This window comes from Aspergillus thermomutatus (assembly GCF_002237265.1).
Source record: "Aspergillus thermomutatus strain HMR AF 39 chromosome Unknown NODE_23, whole genome shotgun sequence".
In the NCBI taxonomy this organism is placed as follows: domain Eukaryota; kingdom Fungi; phylum Ascomycota; class Eurotiomycetes; order Eurotiales; family Aspergillaceae; genus Aspergillus; species Aspergillus thermomutatus.
The window spans coordinates 106574-126738 of NW_020798071.1; the positions used below are offsets into that span (position 1 = coordinate 106574).

A 20165-nucleotide genomic window follows, 5' to 3' on the forward strand; every position below is an offset into this window, starting at 1 on the left:
AAGCAATCGCGTTCCTCTGGTCCTACAACGTCGGATTCAATGTGAGAACCAAAGGAAAGAATATGATTCGATATGGATACTATCTCTAGAGAGAAACTATCTAAGTAAGTAGGCTTCACATGTTCACATTCAAAGCCACTCATGTTGGTAACTACGAAGGTACGGTGCCTTATGAAGATTGCTTGAAGCTTGATTCCTGTCTATCTAATGGTCCTTGCTAGAAGTAGGCCATTTCAGCCACGGTTGCTACCACAACTCAACTACCGCCCAGTGAGGCGCTCCTCCCTGATCTCCATGAGGCGCTCATGAACGACGGCAGAATGGCCCAATAGGTCATACCTGCCGGCGTAGAGCACTGGGGCAGATTTGGCCGTGTCCCACTTGTAGAATTCGACAGATCTGCCGACGGCGATAATGCCGTATTGGGGATGACGCCATGGGTGCTGAGCCACCATGTGTCTCATATATCTTCGCAGCTGCTCAAAGCCCTCCGTCCAGGTGGCCTCGTCATCCTCTCTTGCAGTGCGCTTGCACTGCGTCACAAGGAATGGTGTCCTCACACGCCTAGGTTGATTTGGCCGAACTACCCACTGGTAGCTACTCATATCAACATAGCCCCCTTCGACTTTGTCCTGTGTTCTATGGACAAAACCATTACTTTGATTAAAGTAATAGTTGAGGAGGAGGTCCCAGACGCCAGTTACGGCGCCCTCATAGTCTTGGTCTCTGGCGGCCCGATATTCATCATGGAACGTCAAGACGTATCGTACTTGAACACAGGGAGGATCAGTATTAGTAGTGTATATAGCCAATGGGAATCATACTTACCGACTTGAGGCTCATATCTCGAGCTGTCATTGTGTCCTGATCTGTGATGAATGTGATTCTGATTCATCATTAGCTGTTTTCAATACGCAAGGAGCATGAGCACTAACTTTGCTCTGGAGGAAAAAGAGGGTGATATCAACAATGATTCTATTAGATTGACTTATAATAAGGCAAGGAAGAAAGAAGGCATTGATTCTAACTTCTGAGGCCTAGAAATGAGTCACGGAGAGAGGGTGTGGGAGGGAGAGAAGAAAGAAGGAGAAGAGACGTGAACAGTGTCCCTTAGTCCGGGCTGTACTCGCTTCGAGATGGTAACATTCACTGTCAGTCTGGGAATTCACAGCGTGAGAAGGGTTGGCAGTGAATGTGAATATCTTTTTTGAAGTACGATGAGTCTGTATGATCTATAAATAGAGATGAAGAGTGTCTACTCGTTCCATGGTAGACAAGATAAAAAGATCGACGAGTCACACGCCCAAGATGAATCTTCAAGGACGTTGCTGATGCTATTTCGATGTCACTCCCTATACTTGACGAGTGAGTCATCCAAAGCACTATAAACCTCTTTTCATCCATCATTCCATTCTACCACACACCATGTCGTCCCAACGCACTGAACTCGGAGATTTTGCAAAGCTGCCGCCTGAGCTGCGGCTCTGTATATGGGACTGGCTACTCCCTTATGCAGACACCAAACGTTTTCCTGAAATGGAATGGCCGAGACGAAACACTTCGCTTACTATCCTTTGCACTAGCAGGAGGCTACGTGACGAGATTTCGCATCATCTGTATTCCAACCTTACTGTCTCATTCAGCGTTGATCCACTCGAAGCATCATGGACTTACTGTAGAATCCCAAAGTTCAGCCTGAGATTCACACTCGGCTGTATGGGCCGCGCATCCCATCTCGGCTTGGACAATTTCCCTTTCCATAGGGTACATGTGCGCGTCGACATCCTGCCACCGAAACCCGCAAGTCCTGGCCAACTGATACTACTGTTTGAAAGGCTCCGGGTGCTAGTTGACTTTCTCAGTATCACAAAGACTATAAGAACCCTGGAGATCCAACTTCTTCACGCAAATAAGAGAAGAAAATGGCATGTCCATGGGAAACCACTGAGAAGTCTGACATATGCGCCGTGGTTCGATTACGATTTCATGGACCACCAGATTGTCTACCTACCCTTCTGTCGATTGGATAATGCTCCATCCAAGGCAATGTATTACTCGAAAAAATGCGCCATGGTCCTAGATTGGACGATTCCCGCAGGCGCAGGGGTATATTTCAGAGACGACGGCGACCGACCCACCTATGGATTTGACGACATCGACCTCTTCTTTTCGAAACTCAACAATTGCTTCATTGATCGAATTGAGAAGAGATTACCCGGGCCAACAGCCCGTGCACTGCGGCATCAACTGAAGCAATGGGCGAAAGCGGGCATGCAGAAAGACGCTTTCAAATTTGACATATTATGCTCCCGAAAAGGATACAGACAGCTGCGCAGTCTATGCTTGGAATCAGATAATATACCTTCCCAGTCCTATGGCTAGCCTGAGGTGATTCAGAACGTCCGGAATTGTGATGACGGTACCTCAGATAAGCCCTAATATGGTATGATTCAATTCAAGGATATAAAGGCTTCAGAAGAATGATGCTCTCAGATGACGTATGGAAGGAAAATACACCAGCACAGTGTATGCTTGGAGGTAAAAGGTCTCTCTGTCACTTGTTGTTGAATGATATGATATGATGCCAGGACTTGGAGCGTCACTCTTTCCCGATTACCACCACCTCCACCACCTCCACGACAGCAGAGCAAGTAAGTGATGTGTTTGGATGATTAAGGCCACGCTCTGAATTCTCTGTTTCTTTCCAATTCATGCACTTTGTTGATCAAGCTTCTTGCTTTGGATTAAGAACGACGTAACCCTGTACAGGAAGCCAGGAGGCTTCTTCAGGCGGCAATGGAGGTAACGAACCAGGAGGAGAAGGCTGCAGCCATGGAGCTGCCACAGCAGAAGAAGCGTCGGTATTAAACTGTCTTCTTCGGTTCTGTATCCCCCTATTCTTATTTTGTAGCTGTGGCTCTGGATCTGGGGTTGAGGTCATTGCAACTTGTAGGGATGTGAAGTATCATTAAGTGAAGCCTTATAGCCAGCTGTCTGACATTTTCGGATAAATGGAACTTGTTTTGGTCATTAACCAGCCTTGATTGCTCAGATACCTTTTTGATCTCTTTGTTTTAGTTACCTTGGCCCATTTCCTGGAAAATGCCGCAGCATTCTACTAGTTCCATATAGATGGGAATGATCCACATTAGCTCGAAGCCTGACATAGTGAGCAGCAGCGGTGCAGAAGCTGATCTGAATTGTCCAGATTGTCAAGAAGCAAGTCAATCTCATATTTCTGGGGATGCGTCTATCCATCTTTTGATCGCTAGAGCAAGTAGTAGACAAGAGGACGCACAGCAGCCGTAACACCTAATAAACACACGCACATTTTACCATGGAGTTCAAGGCACCATAGTATTCTTGCTGTCCCTATCATCTGCCATGCTTTCCGCGTCTCTAGTGGTAGCTTCGCTGTGGGGAATAGCTCGATAATCCGCAATCCGCTCCCCCGCTGCCGGGGGGACGGAACGATTGTCTCGCACGTTTTCGGAAGATGGCTTGCCTCGACTGAGATCAAGAGGATATATGCTGGGAGGAGGAGCAGGACGTGAAGCGCTAACATCAGGACTGAGAGTAGGATATCCGACAGGACAATTCCTGACATGATGTTCAGAGTGTTGGTTTCATAAGGTGTATAGCTTGAATCCCCCATTATAGTGGGGACGTGGCTCATAAGCGCCTCGGCGCTGGCGTGGACCATCGCTGGAAGAGCTAGGGCTTTCCATCGTTTGTAGTCGCGGCAGCTGCTAACGAGGCTCATTTGGCCTGGGGCGAGGACCATCCGGGCTGTCCAGAAGAAGTGGTTCTCTGCGAGGAGTACCGATGAGAGAATATAGGCGATTGGGTTGAGGTATTCATGCTGCAGGATGAGGGAGTGCAGGAGTTTTGTTATTGCAAAGCGAGAAATCCAGTAGGTGCAGGCAGCACCGAAACCATGCAGACCGAACTGGTAGTTGAGGGTAGACAGGGTGTGTGCAAGCCGTCGACTGGAAGGGACTTTTTTCTCCTTACCCAGTTCATGGGAGTTGATTTGGGTCTCGGCGGTTTCGAGGATCAAGATAGACATAATGACGTGCCCGGTAACATAGCGGATCTTGCTGTCTTTAGCGTTGAAGGAAAGGAAGATTGTGGCAGGAGGGCAACGCTACCAGCAGATTGAGAATGATCCCCGCGACGACTGGGACCAGCCAGGTGAAGCTATTCGCTTGGGCATGTTCCTTGTTGAACAGCCTATGGGCGCGCGCAAGAAGAGGATCATCTCCTGATGAATGGATGACGGTGTTGAATAACTGGCGAAATAGTGTCAGGAGGAAATATGCCATTCTCTTGGATTTGGTGACTGGAGTTGGCATCGATTCACTCTCTCCCTGCTTGGTGATAGATAAATGGTGAAAGGTGGCCACAATCCATGTCTCAGGCAGAAGGAAATAAATCACAGAATAGCGCACACAAGGCTACAGCAGACCTGCATTAATAGATTGGCAGAGGATATGCCACCTAGTCTAACTGCTCAATTGCATGACACCGTTCCTCTATAGTGAGAGTATTTGCATCTCGAAGAGCGAATGGGTCTAATATGTTAAAGACAAAGTCCCACTTGGTGCTCTGTAGCTCTGACCATACAGGCTGCGGGCTTTGGTTAGCTGATGCAGGATTTAAATAGCTCAACACCCCGCGCTGGCCGGAATACAGCCATTGCAACCCTCAACTCAATTGATCAATTGCTTCTTGGTATCACCGGTACACAATGTCTCCCATCCGCTTTGGAATTCTCATGGTACCCTACCAGACTCTCGATGTCGCCGGGCCAGTGGACATCCTCTCTTCGTGCTCCCAGCCATACCTCCAAGTCATGGAGAAGGGCGGTGCGGTCCCCAAAGGCACCTCAGGCGCCGGCCTCGAGATTGAATTCCACTACGTGAGCACCGATATGAAGCCCGTCCAACACACAGGCAACCTGCAGTCCCTGCCAACCACCACCTGCAACGCATGTCCCCCTCTCGACTACCTGTTGATCGGCGGACCAGCACCAGACTACCAGCTACCGGAGACTTTCGCATCCTTGATCCGCGTCCGGGCTCAGGAGGTCAAGGCCATTTTCACGACCTGTACAGGCGCCTTGCTGCTCGCTCAAACGGGTCTTTTGGACGGTAAAAATGCGACCGTCAATCATGTGCTCCTGCCGTATGCTCGGATGCAGTACCCGTCGGTCCACTGGAGCGACTCGCAGCAGTGGGTCATTGACGGACGCTTCTGGACTGCTTCTGGGGCGTGTGCCGGGATGGATATGTTCGCGCACTGGGTGACGGAGAATTGCCATCCGGATGTTGTTCGGGGCGGCTTTGCGAGTTTGGATTTTGCACCTAGAGACATCTACGGGAAGCCCCAGAGTATCTTAAGCAATCATGCTGCAGAATAAGAAGAGGAGCTGAGACTGAGGGTATAGCTAGTCGGTAGACTGGAGCACTCAGCGTGCGAGATGGACATCTCCATTCTCCTTTTCTTGCAGATGAGGGGATGCATCCATCTTGAATTTGTCAGATATGCTGTGCTATCATGCCAGTGTTATTTCTCTTGCTTCTTTCAGTTCAATCGAAATTTTGATGATAGTTAAAAATCAATAGGAATATATCCATAGATCGTGTGCCACGTGTTGGTGGACGGATCGTGCTCGTTCCGCGAGAAGTGCAGAAAGGCCTGATCACGGCTTCGGCTCAACTTCGCAATGTCTTCCTCCGTCGTTCCGGGAGGATACCCGTCTCGTGGCCGAAAGACGCCGAGGGGTTTAATGCGTGCTTCTCCTGGGATCCCTACTGCTGCTGATGTCCCGGTTATCTCGGCAAGTGCAGAGTCTGGGCTTGCGCCAAGTTTGAAGTCCATGCCGAAGGGACTGCTCGGGTCGCTAATGCCTTGACAATAGGACTGATATTTAATGGATGCATTCTTTGCTTCTGCTGTCGTAAAATCGGTCGTCATTGCCATCCCATAGATTTCTTCAAACATCATGATCCTTTCGCTCATAGTGACCCCGTGCTCGCGCTTTTGAAGTCCCTCCACCTGATGCGCTTGTCGAAGCAGAGCGAGTGCTGTGCGTCGAATTGTGGGTTCGCGACACCTGACACATGTGAACCAAATCGGAAGACCAACGCTGAGTTCAAACGTAAATGGTGGTTGTGTGCCGTCATGTCGCGCTGAACCACTTAAAGCGATGCGAGATTGTTCAGCTATCGTTTGGAAATTGTGTATATAAGCGTCAGTCGTGATCCGCGCTGGTGATATGCAGACCCCGAGGATGATGAATAACATTTCATGGTAACTGAGGAGAAGGGCGCCGGTACTGACTTGCACCGGGTCTTTCGTGCAGAGCGAGCCCATCAAGTTAGTAAAAGCAGTGTGCCAGCCGCGTAGCCTAGCCGACAGGGTTCGTCGCTGATTCATCATTTCCTGGGATATATAGCCGGCATGCGACTTTATTAGATACTCTTCGCAAGCTAATTCAAAGAGCGAGATCTCTATCAAGAGGATGACGATGGCCTCCCGAGCAGACTTCAGGGAGACAAACTCTTGCGTGACTACAGGTCCAGTCTCTCGTAATAGAGCGCTCACTAGAGCCCCGGAATTGAGAGTGACTGCTCCTAAACGGACAAAAATCGGGATAATTGTATCCTTTAATAGGGAGGTTTTGGTTGCTGTCATGGCCTTGCAAGCGTTTTGGGAGCGCAACGCGAGAATGAGATGCACACCTTGACCATAGAGGTGGATAGCCTCCTCCATATTTCCTAAGAGGGCCTCAATGCAGATAAATAAGATGCATGTAATCAGTCCGACAAAGTTGTCTACCGTACCGCGTTCAATTCCCTGGCGAACGGCAGACACCGAGCGCGAATACCAGTCCAACGCGTCTTGTTGGTTTTGATTGAAGGTGCGAGAATGATCCCGGCGTAGGGAGGCGAGATCCGGGCACGGATCAGGAGACTCAAACAGTGAACTTATAGAGACCATGGCATCCCACACAGCAGGTTCACTCCGGCAAACCTGCGGGACAATAGAGCTCCAGAAATCAAGATCCAGTCCACCCCCGATGGACGCTGCGGCGTACTGGAAATAGTAGGCAAAAGCGCGACGCTCTCGCCATACTGTGTTTGAGAGTAATGGAGGGGAGTTGTTGAGGATGGACATCACAGAAGCTGAGGAGGAAAATGTGTGGGAAATTGTACTATCATACTCGCACTTGCGACCCGTGCTAGTGCATCGGAGACAGTTAGGCTTTTCTTCTCCACACTTGACTCTTCGAATTCTAGAACGTGATTAATCCTTTACTCTTTCTGTGAAAAGAAAGGAAGTACCAACTTGCAGGTTTTGCATCCAAGCCTTGATCTCAGGGGCTTGATTGAGCTATGGGCTGAGGCTGACGGGCGAACGGACATATTGATGACGTCCAGAGCAGTGGCTCCCCGTCGCTGTCGAGCGCTGGCAATCAGAGCACAATGTGCCGACCGATGATCAAGGCACGTATTCAATGAAGCAATGACGAGAGCTTGGGTATAAATCCCGAGATCGTGAAAACAGGAGAATACCTTGAGGGCCACAGAAAAGGAGGAAAGTCAAACACCCTCTGGCGAGGATTAACATGGAACGTGATTGGTCAGAAAGCAGCTTTAGGACCCGCAGCCATCACGGGACCTTGAATCACCGGAAAATTCATCCAACCGAAGTCCAAAGCATGTGGAAAATCAAGACCACAGTGCTCACCTCTGTTGTAGACTGGTGGAATATCCCTTATTTAGTGCTTAGGATGCAAAATAGGTGGGAATGGGCTACCCAATCTGCCCCAGCCCGGCCTAACGGGTACCCCGAACCACTATGGGGCGGACTGGGTCCCTGGGACGGCTTCTGCGGGCCGGGTTCCAAGTCTAGATGGTGCAAAGGATCCAAAACAACAAGGCATTTGTCCAATCGAAACCACTTCTTGTCTGGATATGGAGCATGCTGGCTATGTCTAAGCGGATGACATGTAATACATACCGAAGACGGAGCATTTGCATTGAGGCTTTCCAATACGTCAAGTTGGCACTGGCAGTTGTGTCAATGGTTCACTACCAAGCATCATGTCTGGATGAAAAATGATATTCCATTCTCATGACTAAATATTAGTAATTCTGAGCGGAATTATTCCTCGGAGCCTACCAGTGTTTTTGATAGCAGGAGACATTACCCAATCCAAGATCGTTTGATTGATGATAGAGGCTACGCATGTCATTCCCGTACGGAGACAGTTGGTTTATCAAGATATCCTGTGCATTGACTAAGCGGAAGATGACAATATCTGCCACGGTTTGACAAATCCAAGGATAGTGATAGCGTATGCATCATTCATGAGATGCTACGGTGCTATACTTGAAAGGTTATAAAGCCATCTAGATGTGCAATGGCAGCCTCATCTGACAGATCCTCAACTCATCGGTCCTTTAATCTTCACCTCAGAAGCGATTAACAAATACCATTCTGCCAAAATGTCGCCTAAAGTAGCCATTGCTGGAGTAAGTACATCGGCGCTTCCCCAGCCTATCACATCTATCTTCAAGGGTCACTAACATACCTTTTCAGGCCACTGGCAACCTTGGCCCAGTTGTACTCAGAGCCCTGCTCCGCGCCGGCTTTGAGGTCACCGTCTTGACCAGGGCTGAAAGTGACAGAAGCAACAACAACTTCGGCCCAGCCCACGTGGTACCAGTCGACTACAGCTCCTTGGACTCCTTGACAGCAGCCCTCAAAGGTTCAAATATAGTCGTCAACACCCTCGGAGCTATCCCCCGGGAGATCCATCTCAGATTGATAGACGCAGCCGTCGCTGCCCAGGTCCAGCGCTTCATCCCCTCAGAGTTCGGCTCCGACACAACCAACGCCACTGCAGCCAAGCTCCCAGTCTACCAGGACAAGGTCGCCATTCAGAAATATCTCCGGGAAAAAGCAGCAGAATCTGACGGGGAGTTCTCCTACACCATCCTCATCAATGGCCCCTTCCTCGACTGGGGTCTGACGGTCGAGTTCTTGCTTAACTGGCGGGGCCCAGAAGCAGAGCTATACGATGAAGGGGAACGAAAGTTCAGCGCGACGACGCTCGCGGGAGTAGCCAAGGGCGTTGTTGGCATAATCAACAACCTCAGAGGCCACGAGGAATCGCACAGTGTATATCCGTGAGACTGACGTCTCTCAGAACGAGCTGCTGGAGCTCTCGGGCAAGCAAGTGCCCACGAAGTCCATCGACACGGCTGAGCTGGAGAAAGATGGTTATGCCGAGCTCGCCAAGCCGAGCCCGAACCCAGGGGTATTTGTGCTCAGTTTTTTCAGGCGAGCTATTTTCGGTGAAGGGTGCGGCAGTCTTTTCCCTGCTGAGCGTCTCAGCAATGATTTGCTGGGTGTGGGAACGCTTAGCAAGGAGGAACTGCAGGAGATTGTGTCTAGGTCTACAGAGTAGGGTTGAAGTTAGACATTTTACTATACATCAGCAGAATTGTATAAATGCCTTTTAGCACTCTTTCAGTGGTCGTATACAAGAGCTCTCCATTTAATGTCGAGTATATTTAGATAATGAGTGTCCGTTGTAAGTCTATATCTTAGGTAGTGGTTCGGTATTCAACATCCTTGAAAAGATGCACACAATCGGCCACAGAAGGTGGCTCCTCGAAGGATCTGATGGATTGCATCGCAACTAACACACCTCAATCAAACAGAAACATGCAGTGCAAAACTGCAAATAGACAACCTAAAATCCAGGTTCAAACCGCCCCCTCAACAACCTCAACATCTCTCTCGGATCATCCTCCTCCACAATGAAATCGTGGGCGTACTTCGACACCGAGGTCGCAATAACAAGAGCGATGTAGGCAACGTCGCCCCGAATCCGTCGTACATCGTCTCTCATCCACCGATACATCCGCAAGGCATGATCATATTCAACCCGGTTCTTTTCGTCCAGATCCGAATAGCGCAGAGCGCCTATCTGGAAGTCTCCGCAAGCTGGAAGGGCGGGCTCATCCGGCACAGCTGGCGAGTCGGCAGAGTCAGGGTCGATGTAGGGCCAGACGTTCTTGCACATGGACGCCAGCTGGACCCCCTTATACCAGACAGGCCAGTCATCGCGGTCTGCGAGGATGATTGCCTTGGATGTGGCGGTGAGCAACTGGCTTATGTTTTCATTCATATTGAGGATTTGGCTAGTGTTTCCTAAAATCTATTGAGCGTAAAGGATAGTCTGCAGTGTCATAAGTGTATACCAGAGGTAGGCAATCAATGACGTTGTTTGCCACCAGACAACCCCAGATCTAACTGCTGACTTCCGAGGCTTTCATTCGGTTAGCCGCTTCATTCGCTTGTTTTTCTTTGGCGTTAATTATATAAACTTTGTCGGACAGGATGAATCTTGAATTCTTGATAGTATCAATATGTCTCATACTCTGGTGAAAAAATGGTATTTTGGCTAGTCTTGTGATTCGGATACCTAAGGTACCGCAGCTCTAGGGTCCAGTATTCATTCCTGGTGCGCAAGTATTGCAGCTTCTCTTAATAAGACTGATATCCCTGGGTTGATGACTACAGGCATATGACCGCCCGAAGTGACTGCACGAAGAGATAGAGACTGAAGAGTCAGCTGACTTGCAAAACCCTAAAGCAGCATCAGGCTGAGTAAACAAACTCCCTGTCCAAATCCCCCTCAAATACCCCTGTTCAAATACCATAAGCTTTAATGCCGAGACTAAAACGAAGCTTAGGAGGCCTCAAGGTAGACTCTGATTGGTGGATTCATCGTTCCCCATGATTTCCCCGGATTTCTCCGCAAATTACACAACAATCATGTATCCCACACTGGTGGCTGCATTAGTTCATGGATAGGGTTCTGCAGGGGAATCTGATTGATGGAATTGCTTAGCTGTGGGATATAGTCTGGAGATTGCGTAGCCACAACTATGTATAAAGAGGGCTGAATGGCCCCATATCCAACCATACAACCAGTATCGAACTATCGATCCTTACTTACACACTATGCTAGGTCTTTCTCTCGCCCTGGCTGCCTGCGTGGCTGTCACGCAGGCTCTACCAGGCTACCCTGTGGCGCGCGATACCTCGGGCACCTGTTCTGGCGTGCATGCGCGCGTGTCGCCCCCCGCAGGAGCAGTGGTGGTGGACAACAGCGCGAACCCTCATCCGGGATCGTATGCGACTGTGCAGGCCGGTGTCAATGCGCTCAACACCACCACGACCCATCCCCAAGAACTTTTCATCTTCCCTGGCACCTACACCGAGCAGGTCTACATTCCCCGCCTCCAGTCCAACCTGACCGTGCAGGGGTACACCTGCAACGCCAAAAGCTACGAGCACAACAAGGCCACCATCACATACAACCTGGCCCTGATCAACACCACCAGCGACGATCTGACCGCCACTCTGCGCCAATGGAACCCCAACACCAAGATCTACAACCTCAACATCGTCAACACGTTCGGCCACATCCCCAAGAACGGGCAGAACCTGGCGGTCTCGGCCGAGGCGGACGGCCAGGCATACTATGGCTGTCAGCTGATCGGATACCAGGACACGCTGCTGGCCGAGACGGGCCGCCAGCTGTACGCCAAAACCCTCATCGTCGGCGCGGTGGACTTTATCTTCGGGCAGAAGGCGCTGGCCTGGCTCGAGAGCATCGACATCCGCACGATTGCCAATGGCTGCATCACCGCGTCCGGCCGCGACAGCGACAGCGACGCCAACCCTTCCTGGTACGTGATCAGCCGGTCCACCGTCTCCGCCATCAACGACACCATTCCCGCGGGGATCAGCTACCTCGGCCGTCCGTGGCGGGACTATGCTCGTGTCGTCTTCCAGGAAACCTACCTGGGGAACAACATCGCCGCTGCTGGCTGGTCCACGTGGTCCACGAGCACCCCGAACACGGACCATGTCACCTTTGCCGAGTATGAGAACTACGGACCGGGCTCGGTGTCGCAGGAGGGGCCGCGCGCCAACTTCAGCCAGCAGCTGACTGCGCCGATCTCTGTCCGGTCGATTCTGGGAGAGACCTTTGAGGATGAGTGGTGGGTTGACACAGACTATCTGCATCCCAGCGACCTCAACAAGGATAAGTCCAAGACTTCTGCCTCGGCCTCTGTTCCCACCACCTCAGCAGCTACCACGGTATCAACGACAACAGCCTCCCCCTGCACCTGCACCTCCTACTCCCAGATCCCCTCCGCCGTGGCCTCCTGCACAAACATCGTCCTCTCCAACATCGCCGCCCCCAGCGGCTCCGCCATCGACCTCTCCGCCCTTCTTCCCGGCACAACCGTCACCTTCGACGGCACCACCACCTTCGGCTTCACCAACTCCTCCTCCTTCGACCCCATCACCATCTCCGGCTCCAACATCACCATCACCGCCAACCCGGGCGCCGTCATCGACGGCAACGGCCCCGCCTACTGGGACGGCCTCGGCTCCAACGGCGGCGTCCCGAAACCGAACCACTTCATCGTCGTCAAGAAGGTCACCGGCCACTCGGCCATCCGCAACCTGAACATCCGCAACTGGCCCGTCCACCTGTTCTACATCTCCAGCTGCTCGGACCTGCTGTTCGAGGACCTGCTGCTGAACAACACCGCCGGCGATGCGCCGAATGCGCGCAGCGGGGCGCTGGCCGCCGCACATAACTCGGACGGGTTTGACGTGAGCTCGTCGAGCAATATCGTGATCCGCCGGAGCGCGGTGTACAACCAGGACGACTGCGTCGCCATCACGAGCGGCGACAACATGACCGTGTCGGAGCTGGAGTGCCACGGTGGCCACGGGCTGAGTATCGGGTCTGTGGGGGGGAAGAGTAACAACAACGTGACCAATATCCTGGTATCCCTCCGGACCCTCTCTCCCCCCAGCCAGGCTGATTAAGAGCCTATGCTAACGCGCATAGTTCACCGACTCCGCGGTCTACGACTCGGAAAATGGCTGCCGCATCAAGTCCAACTACAACACCACCGGCTACATCGCCAACATCACCTACTCCAACATCCGCATCCGCGCCGCCTCGATCTACGGCATCGACATCCAGCAGGATTACCTCAATGGGGGTCCGACGGGGAGCCCCTCCAACGGCGTCCTGATCGAGAACGTGAGCTTCCGGAATGTCTCCGGCACGGCGACTTCGGCTGCCCGCGACTACTACGTTCTCTGCGGGGATGGGTCGTGTCGGGATTTCGTTTTTGAGAATGTGGATATCGCTGGGGGTGGTGTTGGCAGCAGCTGCAATTATCCCGCAAGTGGATGTCCGTAGCTTGTAGATATATTTGTTAATCGACGTTTTGTACACGGTCTCAATAACTAGAGGGGAAACAAGCCTTCAGACTCTTCAAAATCAAGCTACTGCTAATTGACATCTTGCATAGCCTACACACCCAGTCAAAGACAATTCATATGAAAGAATTCATATTCAAAATATCAGCTACCTTTACAAAGGAAAGACATTGACCAACTCCTTGTCCTGAATCATCAACTGGAACCTAAGGCAACTCGAGCATGGTCTACCATGTGCATCAGTCGATATGATGGATCTCGGAGCAAGTCAACCAGAATTTTCTCATTTCTCATTTTGCAATTTTTTTTTTTTGTTTTTTTTTGTTGTCAAGTCTCAGTATCGCCAAGCTGCATACTGTCGTCTGTCGTCTGCGTTAGTCGGTCATATCGTCATGATCTCGTTACATCAATATCTTAGAGGCCGTCAGAAAAAATCCTCGGGCCATCGAAAGTCCTCTTCCATGGGTTGTGTCTGGCCCGAGATCTGCATGTGTGCGTTCCTCCGCTTCCAGATCTCCTTCGCTAGCCGTCGATCTACCTTTGCAGCTGTGGCAGCTAGGTTTTTCGGGAGTGGAGGCACAGGCGGGATACGCTCGTGCTCGTAGCCCCGGCTGGGGGTGGATGCTGGAGTGGGAGCGCCGGACCTGTCGTCCAGTTCCTTCAGATCTAGGATCGGATAGTCGAGGTAAGGCTCCTGTGGAGGTTCGTTCTCGCGGTTCGGTTGCTTCTCGAGCTCATGCAACTGATTCTCGCTGGCACTGGAGCTGGCGGAGCGAAGATCTGAGCGTCCTTGCTTCATCCGGAGACATGGCGTCGTTCGACTCCGCGAGGTTGATCTTCGTCCGTGGGTGGAGGGGGAGCGGGTGTTTGAGCGTCGACGGGGTTGAGGTTGGTTTCTTCCTCGGTATTCGTGCTCTTCTGGCTGGGTTTGATCCTGCGTCCGCTTTCGCTCAACAGATCCAGGACTGTCGCTCTTTCCCATTTTTGTCGCCTTTCGGGGTGTATTGGTTTCATGAAAACGGGCGGGTTCTTCATACCGAGTCTCCTTCTTAGGAGAATCTTTAGTCATTTGATGAACTTTGTCACGGACTGTCTTTGGATCCGGCGACTTTCTCTTTAGGGACGGGCTTTCCACAGGCACGGCAGGTGTCTTTTTTTTTGGTGAGCTTCGAGCGGTTTTGCCGACGACGCTCGCATCCTCCAATCCGTTCCCCTGGCTCTCAGCCACTCGTCGGACATTCCCAGACGTGACGGACAGAGGCGCTAGCTCGACTGCTTGTGAATCAGGCACTGCTGTGGCATCATTCTCGTAGAATCGCTCCGAAGGTAGCGTGGGGAGGGCACCGGGCACGAACTGTCGATGATAGGGTCTCTCCTGGCAGAGTGTCCTTACCGGCTCCTCCTCCTCGCCCGTCAGCTCGCGCAGCTCGCGCCTCGCGCGTTCAAGCTTCCCCTCGAGATCACTGACCCGCTTCAGCAGCTTGGTTTGCTTCTGTAGCTCCTTGCGGGATCGCGATTTGCGCACTTCGGGACGCTCCGAGTCCTCCGATCCTCGCTTGATATAATGGATGCCTAGCGACGACTTGGCCTTGCGTAGTTCCTGGAACGAACTCCGAATCGAGCTTCCAGACCCGTATCCTTCTCCGGAATTCTGCCTCGAGTGACGCCCCATAGTCTTGCTGCCGTCCCACTGCGCCTGGCTCGCTCTGCAAGAGTGCTCCGCAACGGGAGCCCTCATCTGCACGTCCTGCATATAGCTTCCCTTGACAGTCCCCTTGTAGCCTGCCTTCTTAAGCTCCGCGTACGCCTTCTCCGCCTGCACCCTGGCATCGACTTCCGGCCTGTGCTCGGACTGCGAGCCGCGCCAGATATCAGAGACATTCCCCCACACCCCAAACGGATTGAACGCCGATGCAATCGCCTTCCCAAACCGGAAGATACCAGATGACCTCTGACCTGCGCCGCTATCGTGCTGCGCGGATGCGCCCGCGTCTTCGCGCATGAAGATACTCGGCGGCTTTTCGCTCACGCTGTCGTTCATGTGCTCCTCGATGAAGCGAGACCGGCGGCCCCGTCCATTTCGACGAGGTGAGCCGTGACTCGAGTTCCTGAACGGCCAGCAGTGATTGCCTTTGTCCTTTGGTGGGGGCGTTTCTTCGCCGGGTTGGAGCGGCCAATCGTTTGAACGGCGGCGCTTGGTTGAGTGCGCGGACGGCGAGTTGGTAGGTTGCTCGTATGGATCACATTCCTCCGCGTCATCGAAGCGGCCAGATTCGTCCGAAGGCCAGTCCGACGGCCAGTCCGAGTCCACGGCAGAGGTGCGCGAGTGCTTGCGAGAATGGGAGGAGTAGCCGTTGGGACGTTTGAAAGTCGAGCGGACGGCTTGTTGCAACTGGCGGTCCGCTTCGTAGGGGTCGCTCTCCAGGTGCACCTGGGCGCAGGACATCTAGCAACGAAATCGATGAGTAAAAGTGTCCATGGCGGGTGAACCGCATCGTGGAACAGTGACGCGCGAGGGCGAGCGCGAGGGGCAAGCAATGTGTAGCACGAAGAAAGGGTTCATAAGACAAACAAACCTCCGCATCGATCTCGCTCGCTGTCATGCCGACTGACCGCCCGCAATACTCGTGGTTGATTTTATGTTAGAGACTGCAAACATAGAGACTGATCATAATGATACACCTGGCGTAAGAAAGAGTCGAAGAAAAGGAAAAGAGATCTCTGGTGGCTAAAAGGCGGGGGTGTTGTTGTTATGTTGTTATGTGTTGTTGTTGTTGTTGTTGATGGTCTTGTTTACATTCGGTGTTTGAACAAGTATGCGCCAAGCACGCTCGACGGGGGTTTCGATTAAATAGCGTCTTCAGAGATAAAGATTAAAGACCATCAGTATTCATGGGTCCCCGGGTTTTTGAGATAAATCAAGACACTAAGGTGATGACTCGAATGCCTCGAGTCCGGAGGGAATTCTCCAGAGCTGTTGTATGTTTGACTACGGAGTGCTAGAAATGAATGTCTCGGTCTGACATGTTCCCTTTGCCTGTGTTCAGTCACTCAATTATGCAGGACAACAGGCCAATGGGTCGATGGACCCCAGTTAACATTCTTCTTTGCACAGTCAGGCAGATCCCAATTGAATTTCTAGTCTCTGATTGCCAATGCTATGCGAATAGAAGTCTCGTATCTGAGTTTTGTGATCTGATCGTATTGGACAAACATCTATCACGTTCTGAAAAAGGGCATGGCGCTCTGACGCGGGCTGCAGATTTTTGAAGCAAATACAGGAAATAAAGGAATGAAGTAGCAAAAAACCGTGCCAATATATCCACCAATGGCTGAAAAGAACCAAAAGACGAGCAGGACGAGAAGTAGCGTTCATCGATAGGATTGTCGAGCTTTGACTGTCGGCAGGTATAGACTCACGAGCTCAGATAAGCAGGCAAGAAGCAAGAATATACAAAAGAAAATGTGATGGCGGCAACCACTATAGTCGGATTGATGGAGATAAGAAGAAAGAAATTTCCAGCGTCCAAGCCGAATACACAAGAGTACAATGGAGAGAAGTTGAATCATCCGAAAAGAACATAATCTTCAACTGGCGAACACGTTCGCGCAAAAGTCGTCTTATAAATTGAAAAAAGTTTCTGAACACGTTAGGGTAGCGCTGGCGAAATCTTCATGACCATCCTTCCATTCGCTCGTTTGTATGCCATCTCATCACGAGAATCGGTGTAGAACGATAGCCGGCCATAATCAGGCTGCTTCCGAGCCATGTTAGGGTACTGATCCATATCAGGCCGCATCCCGTTGTGCAGAGGACGCTCATCATTACCGAAGGTATCCTCATGCGATCGTTTGGAAAGGGTATGATTCGTTTCCCACAACAGACGCTTCCCGGAACCAAGGTCGTGATTCGGGCTCTGCGCGTTGCCATTCATGGGCTGCGGCGGGTTGTGGGAATATTCACCCGAGAGAATTTTCAAGGGTGGGAGCGAGGTTACATGGTTTGAAGGAGTGGGGGCACGAGGTACCGGAGGTTGTGTCAGGGGTTGGTAGAGATTCGCGTCGGAGGAGCGAGAATCAGTAGAGGTCTGCATGTTCGGCGCCTTTGGCGGCTCTAGACGGAGGGGAGGTAGGGCTGCCTTGGAATAGCTCGGACGTTCAGCCGGCAGGCGCGGCTGGGGGTATGGGTAGCCAGAGGGAGTGGCGTCGTACTCGGTGCCGTTGGAAGGATTTCTTGAGTGAGAATAGGAAGGGTGTGGAGAATATGTGTTTGCGGGAGTTGCCGACTGAGGGGTTGGCGGCAGTTGGGGAGCCGGATACTGGCTTTGCGTCGCTCCGAACGAAAGGTGAGACTGATATGAAGATGTCTGTGCCGAAGGTGCGGGGGTGTGGACGGAAGCTGGAACGGGAGCTGCGGGAGCTGCTGGGATGGATCGTTGGTATGGCTGCGCGCCTTGGAATCCGTAATCGCTTGCAGACGGCCGTCTTTGCGCATCAGAGCCATATGGGAAGGCGGCATCAGCGGTAGTACTGATGCTGGTGGAACGAGCACGCTCAGCCGAATTCGCCGCGTACACGTCAGGGGTGGTGTATCTGTCCGACCGAGCACCAAAGACCCTCTCGTCGTCGAAGTCGTAATCGTCGGTGCGCTTCTCGCCGCGGCGTCTCATACGCACATCCCGTCGAATACGGACTCGGCAGCCTTGCTCTGCAATGATGCGGCTGAGGGATGTGCTTGTGGCCAGTCCAGGGAACTTCTTGGCACTGTAGACGGTGAACGGGACCGACTTGACTTCGAGGCGGAAATTCAGATATGACTTGGGCGCCGAGGGTTTGGACAGGTTGATGCTCGAGTTGACATCTGGCATTGGCGTGTCCTTGTCCGCATCCTTGACGTCTTTGATCTCTTCGTACAGGTGGAAGCTCAACCGATATCTACCCTCGTGGCGAACGGACAGGTCGGGAAAGATGAAGTAACCTGCTTGCTGTGGACGGTCGAGATAGGCCACGCCTGCTACCGGAACTCCTGTCAAGACCGGGCATGTTGGAGGTCCTGCGAGTCGTCCTTGCGCCATGGGACGAGCCGTATCCAAGGTCGCGAACAGAAAGAAGTTGGCGTTGTAAGCGAAGGTGATATCGGTCTTGTGCAGATCATCGTTGGGGTCAGACTCGAAGATTCGCAATTCAACAACGGGTGGAGGATCAACCGGTCGACGGTCGGCAGAGGCTACGAAATGTCACCATTGATTAGCTCCACGTTCAATGACAGCAATTGTGAACAGCAGCAGATCGTACACTTGGCACCAGCACCACAGGCCCTTGCACGCTCCGGCTGCTGCATCACACTAAGCTTGTATGTAATCTTCTTGCCCTCGCGGGTGATTCTGCTGACGGAGCTCTCCGTCTCATTCGCCGGAGGCATTAGAGGAGGTCTAGTAGTCGCCATTTTGACACTTGATGAATTCGGAGTGCAAGAACTTGATGAGATCAGTATATATGAGAATCAAAAAACGACGCAAATAGACGCTGGCAATGGCGATCGTATCATGTCGCCTTTCCCGGGACAGCTGAGAAAAATGGCACTGACTCGTATTCAATTCAGAGATACTAGTAAGACGGGTAGGCGCTGTGTCGACAATCGACAATGTCATAATATCAAGGACCTGAAATTTGCATCAAGCAAGCTCCCTCCTTTTCTCGAATCGTTGTGAATTTAATGGCTTTGACGGACGTTTTGACTGACCAGTCAGTTGGCTAAAGATTAGTGGAAGAAGAGTTGAAGAGAAGAAACTATCTAGAGAAACATAGGGCAGAGAAAAGAGAAAGGGCTGGACCTGTTGTAGTGGGGGGTGGACAACAGATGCGGCAGCCCTGGACGTTGAAGGGGAGAAGGCTACAGAGCTGGATAGGTTGAAGATGGAGAAGATATCAAGATTCAAGAGAGCGGGAGGGGGCTGAGGACTGGACTGGGGAGAGCGAGTGGGAAAAGCCCGCCATGCGGTTAGTTGACTTGGGTGTAGACTACTTTGGTGCTAAGTATACACTTTACCAGGGACTGTGTCGTCCCTCCTAACCGGTTGTGGTTAATTGTGGAGGTGATGATCAGTAACTTGACCTTAAGTTTGGTACTATGTACGGAGTAGTACTTCGGTCTTTGTTAAGGTTGCCCACTCTTCTCATTACAATCAATTTGTTGTCAAAAATTGTGATGAAGATGACCAGCGTGAGACATCAAGGATAAGCAGAGAATCATCGTCAAGTCGGTAATAATCTCATCTTCCACTCGAAGATTCAGTGTATACCTAATACTGGAGCATTTCGACCACAGTACCTCTGATACAGTCGAGGTATGGGTATTGTCACCGATGCAGCATGCAGAATACTGAGCCGGAGGAGTGGATACTGGGTAAAGGCCTGGAAGACTTGGAAAGTTGGAAAGGGTTGGTGGAGAAAAGAGGGGCAGGAGCAATGACCGATCATTGGAGCGTGGACAGGCCACCCCATGCTTTAGGTTTAAGGCAGCGGCAGCGGTTAACTCGAATGAGCAGCCTGTGGGCCAATGGCAACTGGCAACTGGCAAGTCGAGGCCGATCGGAGGAGATAGCAAAGTAATTTAGATGGAGTACTCCGTACAAATTTAATATGCGCTACACCTAACAGAGAAGGAGTCTAAAAGCACGAATAAGTGACAGACTGCTTTTTGAACAGCAACTAGTAGATAGGTACCTACAAGAGTTTTTCGTCGTCGTATTTTCACGTGACTTCTGTGTTTACTGCAGACCAAAAGTCAAGGATTAATTTCCCATTGGGCTCTGACATAACCCAGT

The 20165-nt window shown here is 51.6% G+C and overlaps 8 protein-coding genes across 8 annotated transcripts; 3 read left to right on the forward strand and 5 right to left on the reverse strand.

The window, feature by feature from the left end:
* Window positions 1–260: 260 nt before the first annotated feature.
* Window positions 261–858, reverse strand: CDV56_108364 (uncharacterized protein; the record flags this gene model as incomplete). Its single annotated transcript, XM_026761983.1, has 2 exons — window positions 261–769; window positions 825–858. The coding sequence occupies 2 exons, from the start codon at window positions 856–858 to the stop codon at window positions 261–263; spliced, it is 543 nt and encodes a 180-aa protein (XP_026617443.1).
* A 2486-nt stretch (window positions 859–3344) lies between these two features.
* Window positions 3345–4069, reverse strand: CDV56_108440 (uncharacterized protein; the record flags this gene model as incomplete). Its single annotated transcript, XM_026762059.1, has 2 exons — window positions 3345–3510; window positions 3564–4069. 2 exons carry the CDS (start codon window positions 4067–4069, stop codon window positions 3345–3347), a joined length of 672 nt encoding a protein of 223 aa, XP_026617444.1.
* A 681-nt stretch (window positions 4070–4750) lies between these two features.
* Window positions 4751–5422, forward strand: CDV56_108475 (uncharacterized protein; the record flags this gene model as incomplete). The annotated part of the gene is made up of 1 exon (XM_026762094.1): window positions 4751–5422. One exon carries the CDS (start codon window positions 4751–4753, stop codon window positions 5420–5422), a length of 672 nt encoding a protein of 223 aa, XP_026617445.1.
* A 191-nt stretch (window positions 5423–5613) lies between these two features.
* Window positions 5614–7182, reverse strand: CDV56_108497 (uncharacterized protein; the record flags this gene model as incomplete). The annotated part of the gene is made up of 1 exon (XM_026762116.1): window positions 5614–7182. The coding sequence occupies one exon, from the start codon at window positions 7180–7182 to the stop codon at window positions 5614–5616; it is 1569 nt and encodes a 522-aa protein (XP_026617446.1).
* A 1334-nt stretch (window positions 7183–8516) lies between these two features.
* CDV56_108579 (aromatic alcohol reductase) lies at window positions 8517–9481 on the forward strand (the record flags this gene model as incomplete). Its single annotated transcript, XM_026762198.1, has 3 exons — window positions 8517–8543; window positions 8611–9147; window positions 9221–9481. The coding sequence occupies 3 exons, from the start codon at window positions 8517–8519 to the stop codon at window positions 9479–9481; spliced, it is 825 nt and encodes a 274-aa protein (XP_026617447.1).
* Window positions 9482–11046: 1565 nt separating this feature from the next.
* On the forward strand, window positions 11047–13318 carry CDV56_108630 (uncharacterized protein; the record flags this gene model as incomplete). Its single annotated transcript, XM_026762249.1, has 2 exons — window positions 11047–12894; window positions 12959–13318. 2 exons carry the CDS (start codon window positions 11047–11049, stop codon window positions 13316–13318), a joined length of 2208 nt encoding a protein of 735 aa, XP_026617448.1.
* A 444-nt stretch (window positions 13319–13762) lies between these two features.
* CDV56_108690 (putative nuclear RNA binding protein) lies at window positions 13763–15784 on the reverse strand (the record flags this gene model as incomplete). Its single annotated transcript, XM_026762309.1, has 1 exon — window positions 13763–15784. One exon carries the CDS (start codon window positions 15782–15784, stop codon window positions 13763–13765), a length of 2022 nt encoding a protein of 673 aa, XP_026617449.1.
* A 1204-nt stretch (window positions 15785–16988) lies between these two features.
* On the reverse strand, window positions 16989–18784 carry veA (sexual development activator VeA; the record flags this gene model as incomplete). The annotated part of the gene is made up of 2 exons (XM_026762384.1): window positions 16989–18565; window positions 18634–18784. The coding sequence occupies 2 exons, from the start codon at window positions 18782–18784 to the stop codon at window positions 16989–16991; spliced, it is 1728 nt and encodes a 575-aa protein (XP_026617450.1).
* Between the last annotated feature and the right edge of the window lie 1381 nt (window positions 18785–20165).